Source organism: Centruroides sculpturatus, unplaced genomic scaffold (assembly GCF_000671375.1).
Source record: "Centruroides sculpturatus isolate CEXI.00-Female unplaced genomic scaffold, Cexi_2.0 scaffold262, whole genome shotgun sequence".
Classification (NCBI taxonomy): domain Eukaryota; kingdom Metazoa; phylum Arthropoda; class Arachnida; order Scorpiones; family Buthidae; genus Centruroides; species Centruroides sculpturatus.
In genome coordinates, this window is record NW_019384536.1 from 317,001 (window position 1) to 335,220 (window position 18,220).

General features: G+C 27.4%; 2 protein-coding genes across 2 annotated transcripts in view; one reads left to right on the forward strand and one right to left on the reverse strand.

The window, feature by feature from the left end:
* LOC111623261 (protein saal1-like) overlaps positions 1-15,065 on the reverse strand; it is a 51,120-nt gene extending 36,055 nt beyond the window's left edge. Inside the window, exon 1 of the mRNA XM_023365785.1 lies at positions 14,949-15,065. The gene's annotated coding sequence lies outside the window, so the exon portion shown is untranslated. The remainder of the gene's footprint in view (positions 1-14,948) is intronic.
* Positions 15,066-15,211: 146 nt separating this feature from the next.
* Positions 15,212-18,220, forward strand: part of LOC111623246 (patatin-like phospholipase domain-containing protein 2) — a 34,080-nt gene continuing 31,071 nt past the window's right edge. Inside the window, exon 1 of the mRNA XM_023365745.1 lies at positions 15,212-15,554. Within this exon, the coding sequence (XP_023221513.1) occupies positions 15,395-15,554 (160 nt within the window). The 5' untranslated portion in view covers positions 15,212-15,394. The remainder of the gene's footprint in view (positions 15,555-18,220) is intronic.

Consider the following 18,220-nt stretch of genomic DNA (forward strand, 5'->3'; position numbering starts at 1 on the left):
TCTAATTCACAATTTAAACACTCGAGTAGATTTAGAAACATCGATATCGCCAGCAACCATTTTCTTAACGAAGTAAACTAACTCTTTCCTTCGTGAACTTCGTTAGAGTTTCGTTCGAAACGTCATCACCGCAGAGCATGCGCACTGGGCGAGACTACTACTTTTCGAACGATTCGTTACTAATGCGTTTAACTCGTTTGACTTTACGAACGTACCCCAAGAATTCTCAACGAGAAGAGCCTATCGCTGTATTGTTAGGTTGATCAAACTCAACCTAATCAATATAGCAGGACTAGGAGATGTAGACGAATAGGATATTGAGGAGTTACCACAGGTTGCTGGTGAGACTCCTACCAATGACGACCTTCAAGAACTGGCAGAACAAGGAAATCCATGTAGAATTGGAAAATAGTGATTCTGAAAACGAAGAACTTAAAAAATTTCTGTACAGATTTCCTTAGTAAAAGTTTGGTAATGATAACCGAAATCATTGATCAAATTGTAGCAAATGATCTAGATTTTGAAAAGAGTGCAAAAGCAAAATGAGGTGTTTTGGATGAAATCTTCTGCTACCGACATTTGCTTAAGGAAAGAAAAAAAGTGACAAATGAAACTTCATGACTTTATTGCAAAAAAAAACAAGAATGTCAGAACAGTCAGGTCCTTTGTCACAAAAAATGAACTAATTAATATATTATTATACATTTCTGTGTGCACGTGTTTATGTGTTTATTATTATTATACAAATTAATATATAAATAACTTAAAATTACAGTAAAATTTTATTTTCGGTTGTGTGTTCCCCTATCCCTATTTACACTATGTTAAAATGACCACTGTTTTGTTTAGCGCTTTGTCGTTTAGGAATGCATCCCCTGCATTAAGCGGGGTCTTACTGTATTTAAAAATAATTTAGTATTCAGATATTTTTATTAAACATGTAAAACAATTAAACTGGACTGAATAAAATTGAAATAAATAAAAAAACAAACCTTATAACCAAGTACATAAACTTACAATAAACAAATGTTTCCAGCCATTTTAAATGGTCATCTTAAAATTCTAGAATAAGATTGTTTAAAATACAAAGTAGAACAAAAATTTTTATTAGACATCTCTGCACTTTTTTTTTTTATCTAAAAGAATTCAATAAGAAGTTTACTTTTGACTATTTTTTATATCATATTTTATGTTCTAAAGAAGATATAAAAGCAGTAAATTAATAAAATCATATTACAAATTACATAAAAAGGTAATATTAAATACAAAATTCAGATATGTACTGAACTCCCAAATATCCATGCTAATTTTTTGGAACATGAATGTGTAACAAAAAATGGAAAAAACAGTCAAAACAGAAAAATCCAAAATAGTCCTCTAAATTATAAAAAAGCTATTCAGAGGTTTTAAATGAACTACAGAGTATATACAGCTCAACTCCATTATAACATGATGCAAGTGTGATCCCCAAGTTTCATAAGCTGAAATATATATTTAGTTAATAAACATAATATGTAAATTTCTTCTATATGATATTTTTGAAAATAGAAATTTAAATTTTGAACTCCTATGTATAATTATTATATTTTTCCCAAATAACTATATTTTAATTTTAGAACTAGTAGGATATTTTTTTAAAAATCTGTTTATAGCATCAACTTTGTCTACTGAAAAATAATATTTCCAGGAATAACACACCTCATTTCCATTCCTTATAACTGACAATTGAAGGAGAAAGGAAAACAAAAAATAAAATCAGTTATCATAGTGACATAAAAGAACATATTTAAAATATTTCTTGGACAATTAATTTTTGTATTTTTATGGTTTGTAGACTGAAGAGGGATTGACAAAGTTAGATCCAAAATGCATATAAATAAAACATCTGGAAATTAATTGTTTCTGAGTAGTTCTTGAACTCAGGTAAAGTCGGATTTGAAGGACATAACAATTTTTGTTTATTTGTTCAAAACCCCTTTTAAGTGGTTGGAAAAGTAAAAAAGTTTTAAATATTTTAAACATAATCTATTATGAAAAAAGATATATAAAATAAAATTATCATACTGCTAAATGAATTCTATTGTTCAATTGACTATTACTATTCCAGTAATTTTCTATTTGGATATCAAACTCAAAAGTACCTTGTAAAGATTATGAGTAAAATCAAAAAGGATAGATAGTATCTGCAAACTATATGAAAAAATTATAAAAGTTTCTTTATAAAAGTGTTAGTTTCTTATAAATTACACATAATTATATTTAGAAATTTTTAAAATTTACATTTTAATATTTGTGATGAATGACGTAAAAAGTTTTTATGTCATTCAAAAGTTATACCTGTACTGTAGTATTCTAATGGCCCAATGGCATGTAGGTTGAGAAAAGCAAAATCCTACTTGGGTGTAATATACAGTGTATATCCGTGTATCAAGTACCAATCTGCTTTATTTCTTTAGCTTCTGTTGTCATATCCTAAAAACCTCTAGTTATAGGAGAAAATAGAACAGTGTTAGGCAAAAACTTTTTCTGGAGAAACTTGTGGTGCGATGGGTAATAGCATAAGATCATAGGGCAGTTTTACCCTAGATTTACCCTAAATATAAGACTATCCTAAACATTACCCTTAGAGAGTGAAATTACTTTAAAAACAGCAGCACTGATTATAACATAACAAGTTTGTTAAACTATAATTTGTAATAATATTGGTAAAATATGGTTGAAAAATGAAAGCTGTTTTAGGAAACTTAGGAACATTCTATTTTTTCTTATCAGGTCTATCAGACCTAATACTTTTAATGACACTTCTTGCATAAAATATGATGCAAAATTCTTTTGATATTTGGAAGGCAAGATACTAAATATCTTTGTGAAAAGAAATTGTTTTGTTCTTTTCATATGAACATTAAAAAAAGGCAAAAAATGGCTATCCGGACACAAAAATGATTATTTTAAGGACTAGCCATACTATGGGGGTGAAGGGTCCTCTGAATACTGGACTCAATTGCATAAAACATTTAAANGATTAGTGTAGAATCGATTAATTTTATGGAAGAAAACCTTTCAATCAGCCGTAGTCCGTAAACTTGACACGTGTCGGGCTGTGATTGGAACGACTTGTAAGAAATCGGATTCCTAATAAATTGGAACGTATCTATATCTTATAGGGTATATAAGATATAGATATACTGTACTCGACTGTACTGTATATAAAATTATTGATTATTGAATATTGAAAATTAAAGTAATAAATATCAATGAAACCAGACTAGCTTGTCATTAGAATATTGGACTTAGGCTTGTATTCACAACCATGGAGATCAAGAGTTAAAAGTTAGAAGTTAACCATTTAACATTCAGTTTACTTTTAGTATGCATATGTTCATTGGTTAACTTCTAATTCTTAACTCTTGATCGTCAGTTGTGAAAATGAACATAATAAGTTAACTATTAAAAAAAAAAAGAAAATAAGAAAATAAAATTGTTTAGTTTGAGCTCATCGTACAAGAAAATAAAAACCTGATGTTCAAAACAAAATATACATTTTATTCATTGCGTTACTAAGTGTTAATCCCTTTAATTTCAAAAAAGAATTTTTACATAAAGCAGTATTGGAAAAAGTTTCTGGACACACAGGAAGTTGGAAAGAAGTATTTAAACACTTCTAAATTTACAAATTTTAGCATTTTAATTTGAATGAAAGAAGCAATTAGCTTTAAGAGGTGTGTTTACATCTTTTTCTAAGAAAACAGTGATACAGGTAACCCCCTTATAACACGGTAGTTACGTTCCAAAATTTGCCGTGTTATGCGAATCCATGTTATACGAAACAAAGAACTAATACGAAAAGGAGGGTTAGGTTCCAAAAGTTAAAATCATGCTATTATATTTTCATAATTATCTTTATTAAAATTTTTTAAAGTGATACATATTAATATAAATTAAACAATGTTTTCTTTGTCATCACTAAAAGCACTATTAATTAACCGAGAGCATTTTCTTTTTGAAAAGTTATCCTTATCCTCTGAGCATTTTTCTGCATTATCTTCAGATCGATGCTTTACCTTTTGCAAAAAGTATGTAATTTTAGATTGCTTGCTTCTAGTTAAAAGATCTTTATAAATTTCCTTATATGATGCACTTATGAAGAATAAAGCAAGTATGGAATAAGGGAAAAACATTTGGCAACATCAGAAGCAGACGCGTCGAGATCTGGCAACATTGAAACAAGTTTCGAGAAGGACCACGTGTATCGACAGAAGGCGAGACAAGAAAATTTACGTACTTAAGTATTAATAGTTTACGAAAATAATAATTTTTGTGAACTATTATTACTTAAGTATGTAAAAATTTATTACATTTCTTGTTGTACGAGGGTTTTACCCAATTCTCAAACCGTGTCAGAGTGAATCCATGCTATAGAAGTGCCGTGTTATACGGGGGTTACCTGTAATTTATCTGTCTTTACTTAAACAATGATCCCAATCAATGATTTATTAATGGTGTGAGAAAACAAATTATAAAGCTACTACAAGATGAAAAAGAAGTTGCAATGTGTTTTGGTGTGTTGTTAGGAACTGTAAATTACACTTGGAAAAAATTTAAAGACATAATAGACATAAAAAATTATTTCAGAAGATTGTCCTAAAAACAGCAAGGCTCAAGATCATCTATTAAAAAAAACATGTTTAAAACCTTGACAAATGTCTTCCAAACAATAAAATGTGGAATGGAAGAAAAATAAAACAAACATTGGTGACAGAACCATAAGAAATAGATTGAATAACATGGGATTTTCACTTGCAAAGCCAAAACACAACCTTTCTGATCAAGAAACAAAAAAATTGTTTAAAATGATCAAGACAGCAAAAAAATTAGACCATAAAAGACTGAAAAAGGGTTTTTTCAGATGAGTCATATATACATTAGATGTGGTGAAGACACAGGAAAATTTGTTTAGAGATGTCCAGATGAGAAATTTAAGGAAGACTGCCTGAATATGAACACCAAGTTTCCAACAAGTTTAATGATTTGGGGCTACATGTCAGCTATCGGATCTGGAAATATATGTATTCTTAATGAGACTGTAATAGCAGAAATGTATGAGGAAATTTTATAATCATTCAATTCCATTAATCAAACATCACTTTGGTGATGCTGATGTTTTTCAGGAAATAATGTCACATGTCATCGAGCCAAATGAAATAAAGAACTTTTAAAGACTGAGGACCTGCAAATAGCCCAGATTTAAACCCTATTGAAAATTTATGGACAAAGTTAAAAAATGCTGGTTAATGAAAGGATATCAATTAATAAAGATGAACTTAAAGAAATCATTAAAATTAACTAAAGTAAAATAACTTCAGAAATATTCAATGAATTAATTTTGACAGTGCCAACATGCACAAAAGTTGTAAAAAGATCGAAAGAGGACCAACAAAATATTAAATTCTCTTATTTTGCATGATCATCTTACTGTTGATCAAATACTTTTTCCACTACTGCTATATGCAAAAATTCTTTGTTGAGAAAATGATTTGGTTTAGTCATTTGAAATTAAACTGATTAACACTTAATAATCCAATAAACAAAATGTGTATTTTGGTTTTGAACATTACATATTTACTTTCTTGTATAATGAGCTCAAACTAAATGATTTTATTTTCTTATATCATGTTCAAATACTTTTTTTTGCCAGGGGTTGTGATTTTAACTTTTCTAGCTTTTTTAATATTAATGGATATCAAGTTTAGCTCATCTGTTATGATGAGCTAAACTTGACATCCAAATATTAAAAAAGCAGTAAATATATTAAATGTATTTAAAAACAAACTGATTTCATTGTAATTAGATATCATTATCATGCCAAATTGACTCAAAACTGTTACATGTATATTTTATACTGAATATTTTTTAAAATCTTATGAAAAGCTTAATAGATTCATATATCAAGGAAATCTGACATACATACATATAGGAATAATCCAAATTAGTCACTTACATGTTTTACATATATATATAAGAATATATATGTTATACAAAAATACATTTTTACATGTACATAAAAGAAACATTCTATTTTGTTGCTGATGCTTGGATGACTTCATTTTTAGGATTTTTCACAGACGAAATATTGTTTTCAGTACAAACAACAATGTTTTCATAGCAACAATTATAATCTTCTGGTTGCTTTTTGTACTGAAAACATAATATATTGTTTGTGAAAAATCCCAAAAATAAGGTCATTCATGCATCAGCAACGAAATAAAATATTCCTTTTAAGTATGTATAAAAATGTAATTTTGTACTATTCAAAACCCAAATGTTTGTAACAAAAAACCACTTGTATTTTTGTTGACGCTTGTATATTCACCAAATTGTAACAAATATAGCTGAAGAGGTACAAACAACCAGTCCAAAATATATACTGTCATCATAATAAACCTGTGTTTACCAACTTCTATGTGATTATTCCAACTACACCAATAGTGTGTGATAAGTCCTCCATAGAGCCAAAACTTAGTGCTCATAGTTTCATATCATAATCAAATCCTATATTAATATTAACTTCATAATCATTTACTTAATTCTCAATTCAATAATATATCAAAATTCAAATTATTAAGCAAAAAGTGTAATGTTTTGACACATTTTTGTTTATTAAATTGAGAATCAAATAAATATTTATGTGAAGTTTCTAGTTTATGGTAGTTCCTATCTATGATTTTTCTGCTTAATGTACAGCCAACACAAATAATAAAATATCATTTAAAGGAGTTATCAACATGATATGACAAAAACAGTAATTCAATAGTACAGATTAAAGAATTAGTACATGTAGAATTATGAAAAAATCTTGTAATTTCTATCATTGCTTTATGAAGAAATAAGTAAATCTTAAATTGCTTTTTTAATAAAGCAAACAAATGGATATGACAGTACACATACAAATACACATTTGATAAAGTTAAAGTACTTTTAACATCGTCTGCCTCAATGTTACATTTACACTGCTGTACAATATTCTCACAGCTTTGGGACATTCCTAAATCATAATCAGACCTGTAGCTATGGGGTGGGCTATGAAGTGGCTATGTCTCCCTCAGCTTAGACAGCAGTGCCATATGAGTAGTGCTATACTAACATAGCTATCACATACTTTTTTATATATAAATAAGAAAAATAAACACTATATTAACAATAGCGTAAACAACAACTCAACAAACCCAATTTTTGATTGTTTTGAATTTTATATATATACTAGCAGACCCCGCCACGCCTTGTTGTGGCTCAAAATGTATCTATTATAAATGTATAACACTTACCCCCTGGGAGAAAATTTTTCAAAAAATTTCATCTTAGTGTACATTCTCTTGACATACCCTATTAAAACGCAATCAAAAACGCAAAAACCCACATCTAAAATACTGTAGTATAATAGAAGCCAAGTTTTTCACAGTAAGCCTTAATCCTGTCCCTCTCCCCCACGGGGGAATGTCGAAAAATCCCTTCTTACTGTACATTCTGTTGACGTACCCTATTAAAACGCAAAAACCCGCATCTAAAATAGTATAATAGAAGCCAAGTTTTTCACAGTAAGCCTTAATCCTGTCCCTCTCCCCCCAATGGGGTAATTTCGACATGTATTCGACAGCCTATGTCCACCCTGAGGTTCCATTCTAAATATTGGTGAAAGAATTTTTGAAACTGGATGAGTAGTTTTGGAGATTACCTGCTGCATACAAACTAACATACAAACATTACCTCTTTATTATATTAGTATAGATAATACACCATGCCAGGATAAAGCAACAGCTGGCTAAGTGCCTTGGAGAAGAGTCATACACTTAAAGTTGTCCCTAGTTGGCAGTGTGAAACCTGTATGGTTATGTCTAAATTAATATTGCAGTTCTGGAAGCAAAGAATGAATGGAGGTCTAGGTAGTGTAACTGGCAATACATCTGCATGGTAGGCAGAAATTGTTGGTTTGAGTCCTGCCAGACAAATTCTTTTCTTCCAGAAATTCTACATTAAAAATTAATTTAGTATAATTATTAAACTTATTATGAGATGGTAGATTAACTACACAAATTAATTTGTAACTAATTATTAACTTAGTAGCCTAATTGTAGTCTAATAATAAATAGCAATGTACTGTACTATAAATCAAAAATGGCCTTAAAAGTTTTTGAAGAACTTTTTCTTTTCTGACTAAACCTAAAAGTTTAAGTTTTTCCTTTAAAATAGGCACTTTAAATTTTTTCTTTGATTTAGAGTTAACAGCATAATTATGGCATAACATGTTACAAGTTATTCACTTGTAATACATCATACCCATGTAATATCAGTGTTTCTCTTTGTTTCATTTATTTTAATTACTATGCAAACATGGCTGAAAAATGCAAGGGTAACTATGCTTGTAGCTCTAAGCAAAAAAAAAAAATTAAAAGTGTAATGTGCTTCTGGACTCTAAACAAAGACTGATGCAAGGAGATCTGGGCAGTGTCAAATGATACTGTTTTTTTAGCCAAATAATTCTCAAAATGATGAATCATGTTGATAGCAAGATTGTTAAAGTTGATTAACAAACTTTATAACCAATTCCTCTTCTCAATGTGGTAGAAGTTACAGTAGCACAGAAATTTCTGGGAGAAATTAATTAATAACTTTAATATATCTTTTTATAACAGCTTTAGATGCTCTAAATTCACTGCATTCTACAATATTCAAGTTCAGATATCTGATTGATCAATCTGTCCTTCAAACATTCTAATTCTTATTTATCCACAAATGCTGACAAACTAAAACACCACTAAAAGCTGGAAAATAATGTAATAACTCACAAGCATTTGATTTATGGAAACATATAATAACCTGACAAAGGTCTCTGAAAGTGACCAAGAATGTTCATTTTTCCAATAAACATACCTGCTGGAATAAATACAGAAGGTATCTATGAATTGCTGACAAAACGTCTTTTATATAAAAAATATTATCCATAATAAAAAAATTGGTCAAAAGCATCCTGAAAAAAATCTTTCTTAGCAATCAAAATCTTAGATCTATGATATTGAACAAAAGTCTTCTATTAATTTGTGGAATGTATGTAAACTGCTAACACAACACATTCACCTATTAGCTTTTATTTTTACCCACTACATGTGGACACACAACTTGATGTCATTCATTAACCACAAAACACAGCCATTTATCATGCATTCATTCATTAAAGAAATCCATATTCTGGGTTCTGGAAATTATAATATCCAACCAGTTTAAATGAATTATTCTGTGATGAAATGTCAAAAATGACATAAAACATAGAACTAAAAGTGATCTTTATGCAAGATCTCTACAAAAAGTCACCCCAATTTCTGAACAGAATTCTATGGAAAATCATTTGCTTAAAAATCTTGCTTTTAAGGCAAATAATGAGCAAGAGATGTAATACTTAAAGAGAAAAAAATCCAAGCTGGAAAAATGTAGATATAAATTACCTCGGTAACATTTGTTTTATTCTAGTAATATCTTAAAAATGACAAACATTTTTGAACAGCTTGACTGTCATACTTCAGGTCAGTTATATGTGTTCCATTTAGAATGTTTGTTCTAAATGAAAGTTTAAATTCAAATCTAATGTAAAATGCAAAAGAATGAACATTCTAAATGGAACACACATAACTGACCTGGAGCAGGACAGTCAAACTATTCAAAAACATTCATCGTTTTTAAGATATTACTAGAATAAAATGAATGTTACTGAGGTGATTTATAACATATGTAATTCTTCTTACATCTTGGCTAAAATTGTAAGTTTTGTTACCAAGAAATAAAAATGTGCAATCAAGTGATTTTTACTGCACTAAATTGTGTTTATATAAGAAACAAAATTATATAGAGAACATAGTTCTGAAAGTGAAATAATTAAGTAAAAACTGGGAATGACTGGCAGCATTTAATACAGAAAATACAAGCTAAGAAAATCAGGAAATGGCCTTAAAAACAATTCTTCAAGTTCTAATTAAAGATGAGCTATGCTCAAATTAAGTCTTGGCTGATGTAATAAGTTTTGTTATTAAAAATAAAAATTATGTAAGTCAAGTGTTTTTTATTTCCTCTAATTCTGTTTATGCAAGAAGTAATCAAAAATATTTGTTTTTACAATGTATTAAAGTGCTGGTAAATGTTGGCGTTTGTTTTTCTTCTTTACATTGATAGTAATTGTTGTTTTCACTTTTAAAGTAATTGAAGAAATGATCACATATGTCACCCACATTTCCAATGAGACAGGATAATATAACTGCATACGATTCAAATAACTCATATTTCAAGTACAAAAGAGGATTTGCATACTTTTATAGAATCCATTCAATAAACAAAGCATTGATAAATATATCACACCAACCTTATAACGCTTTGCAGTTATTTTGTAACATATCACAAATGTTTTCAGTCCACCCTAGGGCCTAGGACCCCATACCAGAAAAGATTTTCTCTAGAACTCCACCTGAAGAAGGTCCTAGGGTGGATCGAAAATGTTAGTGTTATGTAACAAAACAACTGCAAAGCATTATAAGGTCAGTGTAATATATAACTTTTATAGAGATTCTTGGAATAGAATTAATGTTTTTTTAAAATAATGTTTCTAATAAGGTAGTAAAGGAATTAAGAAAAATAAATGCAATTTTCAAAGAATGCTATTCAACAACTAACATGAAAAGTAAATGCTATTGTACCAGTACATAGAAATTAGAAAATTTTCTCATTTAAAGAGAAAGTATACTGTATATCTTGAGGAAAAAAGATTAAAAGCAGGTTTCAGAGTTAATAACATTCAGTCAATTTTTTCAATAAAATATTTTCTTTTGTTTATATATATCTACAGCAAAATAAAATATATTGTGTAAGATTTAAAATAATTTATTTGCCTATACATTTATATATCTTAAAAATCCAACAATGTAGCAGTTATTTCCAGAGAATATAACTTACTTTAAGAAATAATTTTCTTTAGAAATGATATAAATCTATTTAAAAAAAAATTAATTCTAATAATTCTATATAATTATGCAAATATATAAATAAAAAGAAAAAATAGTTTTTCTATTTGACTTATAGATACCTATTTTCTTAATTTCAACTCTCTCTCATATTCTTTGTTTTTTATTATTATGTAAATAAGGAATAGGAAAGAAAGAGAGAAGGAAGGAGAGAAAGAAAGAGAGAGAGAAAATTGCATTAGAATTAATTATAATGACTTCCTCCACAAACAATACATAGTATTAGTCATTTTATTTTAAAATATGGCTGTATGTATATCTAAATGTTAGTATAATAAAAATAATAAATTAATTACAATTAAATTATTAATTTTTAAAAATTAATCTATAAAATATTAAATGTTATCAATTTAACAGCTGAGAAAATCAAAGAAAGCTATACTTGTAGAATAAAGTTATAACAAGTACAGCTTTTCATATAATGACCAATTAAATATCTTCACATTTTAAAATTGTAATGTTAGGTTACCTGATCACCCAATTAATACATTAATTTTAAATTACTGTATTTGACAAATTTTAGTAATATTTAGATCAGTGATTCTCAACCTTTTTTTTGTCACAGTACAATTTTAATAATTTAAAAATTTGGCAGCGCACACGGTTACTTCAGTAAGTACCATAGGACAACTAGTGACATCATAACAGTGATTTTTAAACGCAGTTGGTTATTTAGATCACATTTTCTAAACATCTTAGTAACTACCGGCAGTTTCTGGTAACACCGGTTACAATTTCCAAATGCACTCTAGGAAGGTAGAACAGATTAAACTACTTGTCTCACGTCACTTAAGTATGAGGCATTTGCAGTGACAGCACACTTCAAAAATCTCGTGGCACACTAAAATGCCACGGCACAATGATTGAGAATCACTGATTTAGATAATGGTTTCTAATTTCCTGTATACATTTTATTTTGTATTTCATCAAAATAAGAACAAAATATAAAAATAATCTTTTACCTGTCTAAACCAATTTTAATATGTATTTTGTTTCTTATGGAAAATTTTTATCATATATTTTACAAAATTGATTTTGTTGCTTAGTGTACTTATCAATTTATTGATAAATATATTAAACAATGAAGAAACAATAAAATTTATTTTTTATTTTTTCATATTTTTTAATACTGCATTCAATAACTATATTATTGTTTTCTTCAGTACTGCATATACAGACAAAGAAATTACATATCTATATTATACAATTTTAAAACTACAGTAAATTATAGTTTTAAATCTGTGTAAAAATTTATTAACTTATTCAATTTCCTTCATAAATATTAATGCAAGGAAAATATAAAGTTTAATAAAACAAAGCATTTAATTAATCATTATATAACCAGGTTTACACTTACAAGTAACTCATATCTGAAAGCTCTACTTTATGTAAAATCATATGTGAAAACAAAACAAATCTCATACAAGTATATTAGTTTGTATTATTAAACTTGAGAAGAAAACAATCATAAAAAAAATAATAAAATTTTTTGAAAAGGTCAATTTTTAAATTACAGATACAAATGTTAATTCATTATGGGAGAATTTAAGTTAATCAAAGTTGACTGATAACTAATAAATATTTTTAAAGCTTCATTTCATTTCAAAATGATACATAGATAATATAATTCTTTCTAAAATAAATGAAATATTTATTGTAATTTCAATTTGACAGCTTTCAATATTTTAAAATCATTTGTGGTTGACTACATCTATAACAATATACTTATGGAACTCAAAATCATGTATAAACACAGTGTTTATGGCCCAGTTGACACAAACACTGTTTATACATGATTTTGAGTTCCATAAGTATAGCATTATAGGTGAAGTCTAACCACAAAATACCATATGACAATTTGGTTATAATTAGCAATTACAGCATTCATGGAAATTGGTCCACTCATTCTGTTTGTGTGCCAAACTTCCATTCGTGTCATAATCATCTATTTAATACTAAACCAATTGCATAATATACTATTATGATTACTAAATAATGTAAACTAACATATTTTTTAAATTAAAAATAAAAAAAATTTAAAATAGAATATATGTAATCTTTTATATTACAGTAGTTTATCAATTATAATATATAGAAAGAAGTAAATATAATATTCAATTCAAAACAAAGTTAAGAAACTGTTAGTTGTCTCACAATACTTTACCAGTTAAAAAGTGAAACTTATCTTGTTTACTTATAGTCATTGCATTCAACTTTACATTAATATGATATGAATTCTAAAGGCAAAAGATTTAGATGAAACTACAAGATGTGAATTAAGTTTATATAGAAACTACACATTTTGTATGTTTCAGTAACCTCACATCCAATCCAGCAGGGTAAAAAATGTAATTGAAATGTTTTCAGCCTTACTCAGGAACAACCAAGTTTTAAAATGGAATGCTAACATACAATGGAGCACAAACTTTAAAAACTTGAACTGATGGAATTTGAAGATTGAATGCCAAAATTAGAAACTTTCATTGGATATGTATTGGCTCACAGTGACAAAATCGTAACAGGCTTGCCTTGCTCTGGAAATGGATTTCTTACACTCGTAATTGATACAAATTACCCTTTAACATAATTCTAAAATTTCCAGGACCTCCATATCTCTAACGCATTTGGCTTTTTTTGTTGTCCTGAGAAAAGAGGCATTTTTACATTTGTGGTTTTTTACCTGCCGGATCGGACATAAGGTTCCTGAAACATAACATACATAGTTATTATCCAGTTTAATTAAGTATTCGGTGCTATACATTTTGTGTATGTATGTATAACATTTATAAACATATATTATATATTTTTACATGAAGAAAATGATAACCTATATTTTATAAATTTATAAAATCAATGTAAAACATTTAAAAGATATATACAACATTACATGACTTTTATATTAGTGACAAGAATACAATTGAAAATTAGGATTGAACTATATATTGGCCATTAATTAACAAACATTTTATTTTCTGCATTATATACTTTAAACTTAATTAAAGGACACCTACATTTTATAACACTAAATACATGTACATTAACAGAACAACTTTATCAAAATGTAAACAGAAAGATTGTGACCATTCATAAAATGAAAATCTTACAGAACTACTGGTACAATTATATCTTATTTTTTTCCTTCAATACGAAACTAATGATGAAATATCTAAATTACAAAATTTATCAGAAGGTTTTAACAGATATCAACGGGCATAACTCATCAACAAGATTGTGTTATCATTACTGGAATATTTTTAATAAAAAAAGAGGAACTAAAAAAATTGGAATTTTCACGATTAAAAGTGCATTAATCTCTAATAATAAAATATTAGAGATTAATATTTTCATTCTAATATTAATGATTCATTCTACGGATGAATCATTACGTATTTTTAGTCATTTTATTTGAAATATTATCTAAATAACTGATGCCTTACTTTTCTAAGTCTGAAATGAAAATAAACCTGCATTTAAACTAAACTAACCTATTTATTTATTCTAAGCTGCTTTTAACATAAACCTGCACAAAATACAAATTATTATACAGAAACTGGAATATATAAATTATAAATAAATAAATAATTTGAAATAAAAACCAGAATTGAATATACTTCGTAAATAAATGAACACGTGCAAATCAACGGTTACGTTTTAATATATATATATATATAAATTTATTACATTGCTTATTTANGTGTTTCTTTATTATTATTATTCATATTATAAAAATTTATAAAATTATATTTCTAAAATTCAAATAAAATAAATACAGTATTTGTATAACAATTCAAACGAATGTAAATGTATAGTTTGTATAATGACGTCGTATACAGCGATTAATTCATTTCATAAGAAAAAAAAAATCATTTCTATCAATTGTTTATAACGTACTTCCTTTACTCCTTAATAAAAATATTTTCCCTTTCGATTGTCACGTGACTTTCAATTTTGCTCGAATCTCTGCTGATAGTCTTAGCACTTGTCGTCACTATATTGATATTACTTGCGGGAAGTTTCGTAGTCGATTAAATATATTTATATTAGATCGAAAATGCTTTTCGCACTCGTTGGTAAAGTGGATTCTCCGTTATATTCAAGGACATCAATTCACTGGGAGAGAATGAGAGGGGGAGAAAAAGTTATCTGGTTACGGACAAAAACACCTCACGTGATTGCGAGATAAAGGAGAAGGTCATGTGTTCGCTAAACATTGGTATATTAAAAACGTTGACGTAGTTGATATTTACGTCGAATATACCGATATATACGCCAGTGACTGACTGATGTAGTTACTATTGTTTTACTGTCGACATCGTTAACTGTTTAGGCGATGAAAGATGAACATCTCGTTTTCCGGTTGTGGTTTTCTATGTATCTATCACGTTGGAGTTGCATCGTGTTTCAAACGTTATGCACCTCATATTCTTGTTGATAAAATAGCTGGTGCATCAGCTGGTGCTTTGGCTGCATGTGCTCTCATATGTAATGTTCCATTGGGTAAGTTGCATTGGGTTTGTTGACCACTTTCTTTGTTTTATAAATATTCATTAAATTAAATAAATATTCATTAAAAACCATATTTATTTATTGGTAAATTACCTATAAGAATTGTATTTTGAATTATTTGAATTAAAGAAGAGATAATACAAATTTTCTGATTGTTATTTGCTTAACACAAATCCAGAGAAGTAAGTAATTTAACAGTAGTAAAATTGTTAACATTTGGTATTAATGTGCTTGAAGATAGAGGATTATAATATATTCAAAATAGAATTAATTTAGAAAATTACTGTAGGAAAATGGTAAAAGGAAATCTATTTTAGCTATGCAGTTCATCATTAAAGAGGAAATGAGGTTTTATTTATCAGATTTTGATATTAATGATATTTGTATCTGCTAGTTTATATATTTTATGTGAAAAATCAAGTAATAGGACATATAAAGTAGTAGTTAAAAATATCATTGTTGTAAACATCTGATAAAGAACATCATGATTAAATCTTTTTCCAGAGTTCTCTCTGAAAAAGATTTAATCATGGTATTCCAGTCATGTCGTGTCTTAATCATGTCATATTTATCACTTCATATTATTTGTTATGTATTTACACTGGTTACAAACCAGTTAGTCCAGTTATGAATAGTCAATATGAAAAGATAAACTTATTTTTATCAACCTTAATTTTTTTATTAAAAAATGTGAAGTTTCTTTGCATAGCTTTGAGCATTCAGGCTCATGCAGAGAATTCCCATGCTTTCATTACTAATTTTTTTGAGTGTCCAGTCATTTCTTCCGTTATTTTAATTGGACAAAAAGCAGTAAAAGCTGGTCTAGAGAGACTAATTTTGTAGTTAAAATTATGTTGTGATTTTTTTTTATAGGATTCAAGATGGGATTTGCTCTCATATGAAGGACATTCAAACCAACAAATAGCAAACTACAAATTTATCTATACAATTGCATTTGAAAATGTGAGATGTAGGGTGCTTTGCCTGGTAAAGTAGCTTTCATATTATCCAGCTGTATTAAAGCCACTTTATCAGGCAAATATGCTCATAGCTTGGGTATAATGTTTGTGTCTACCCATTATACTCATAGTCATTTCAACAAACATATTTATTTCATATAAATTAGGACAAGCTTTATAGTAGTATATTTTAAATTTGGTTATAAGATGAATATGGAATACTTACTTTTCCACAATGAAATTTTAGAATAATTTATTAGAAAATTTAAATGAAATTTAATAATAAAATTTTAATTTTAAATCAAGCATGAAATTTTAACAGGGAAAGAAAAGTATGTTATTTTAGAAAATTTTTATGAGTCACTCAAAATTTTTTATGGATCATTTAATCAATTGTATACAAGCCTTGGTTTGCTTGTATTTGGTTGATTAAATTTCAAGTAACTTAAAACTATCGATTTAACTTTACAAATAGTTTTAAACAATGATAGATTAACCCTATAAAATACTTTATAGGATCAAGCTAGTAATTAATTGATGATGCATTTTATTAAATTTTAATAATATTGTTTTATTAGTTTATGATAGACTATAAAAATATATTCTGTTATTAATTGACTAAACAATTACCTTAAATAATCAGGCTATAAAAGCCCGATTTGTTTAAGGCTATTGTTTGCTTGAGTATCAAAGTATCAGACTTTGGGATTTTTAGTATACTTCTATTATTCATAATGTTTATCTTTGCATATTATTTTAATTATTTAGTCATTATGAATATTTAAAAATGCAATTGCCAGGAACAAGTTCATTCTAAGTTTTGAAAACCTTGTCTAATTGATCTGTGTTAATTTAATTTGAAAGTTTAATGATTTTTGATATGCATAAATAATGATAGCCTTTTATTATTACTATTAATATTATTCAGATGCAAAAAAATTGTTAAACTGGTAGATGAAGTAAATTAGCTGAATTGACAGTGTCCATGCTGGATTTTCAAAGTTCAGTGATTTGAATTTATCACCTAATAATTATTATATCTTTTAACAGTTGGTAACGAAATCTGCAATATTGGATATTTTCATATTTTGACATTAAGCAAGACAAAATTCCAAAAACTTTCAGATAACTGAAAATCCAGTTAGATAAAGGATATCTGTTTTTTCCAGAATGTATCTAGGAAGAAAACAGACAATTGATAGTTGTATTACTAGGATACAATTGCACAAATTTCCATTGGCTAGTTTCATAAGAAATTATCTTTATAGTATTTGAGTTGAATGTTTAGGATTCTTTAAAAATATTTTTTAATGTTAAGGAGGATATCCAATTATTAAACATTGATTAATTTGAAATAATCAATTTAAACCTTTTTAATTTTCAAGTTTAAATAAAATGTAATTGTTAATAAGACTAATTAGAAATCTGTCAAAAGATATAGTTACTAAAACTGCAAATTTTTATATATTTTCTATACTTCAAATATTCATAATATTTTTGATCATCTGATTACTTTTTCAATAAGAAAATAATTTTAAAATGAAATAAAATAGTAACTTTATAATTTAAATCAAAAGTAAATACAGTATATTTCATAAGAATTAATCATTTTGAAAAGTAGCATATTTCAATGATTAATTATTTAAATAATAGTAAAATAAATTTAGTAAAATTTTTACATTTTGTTTATTGAGTTTA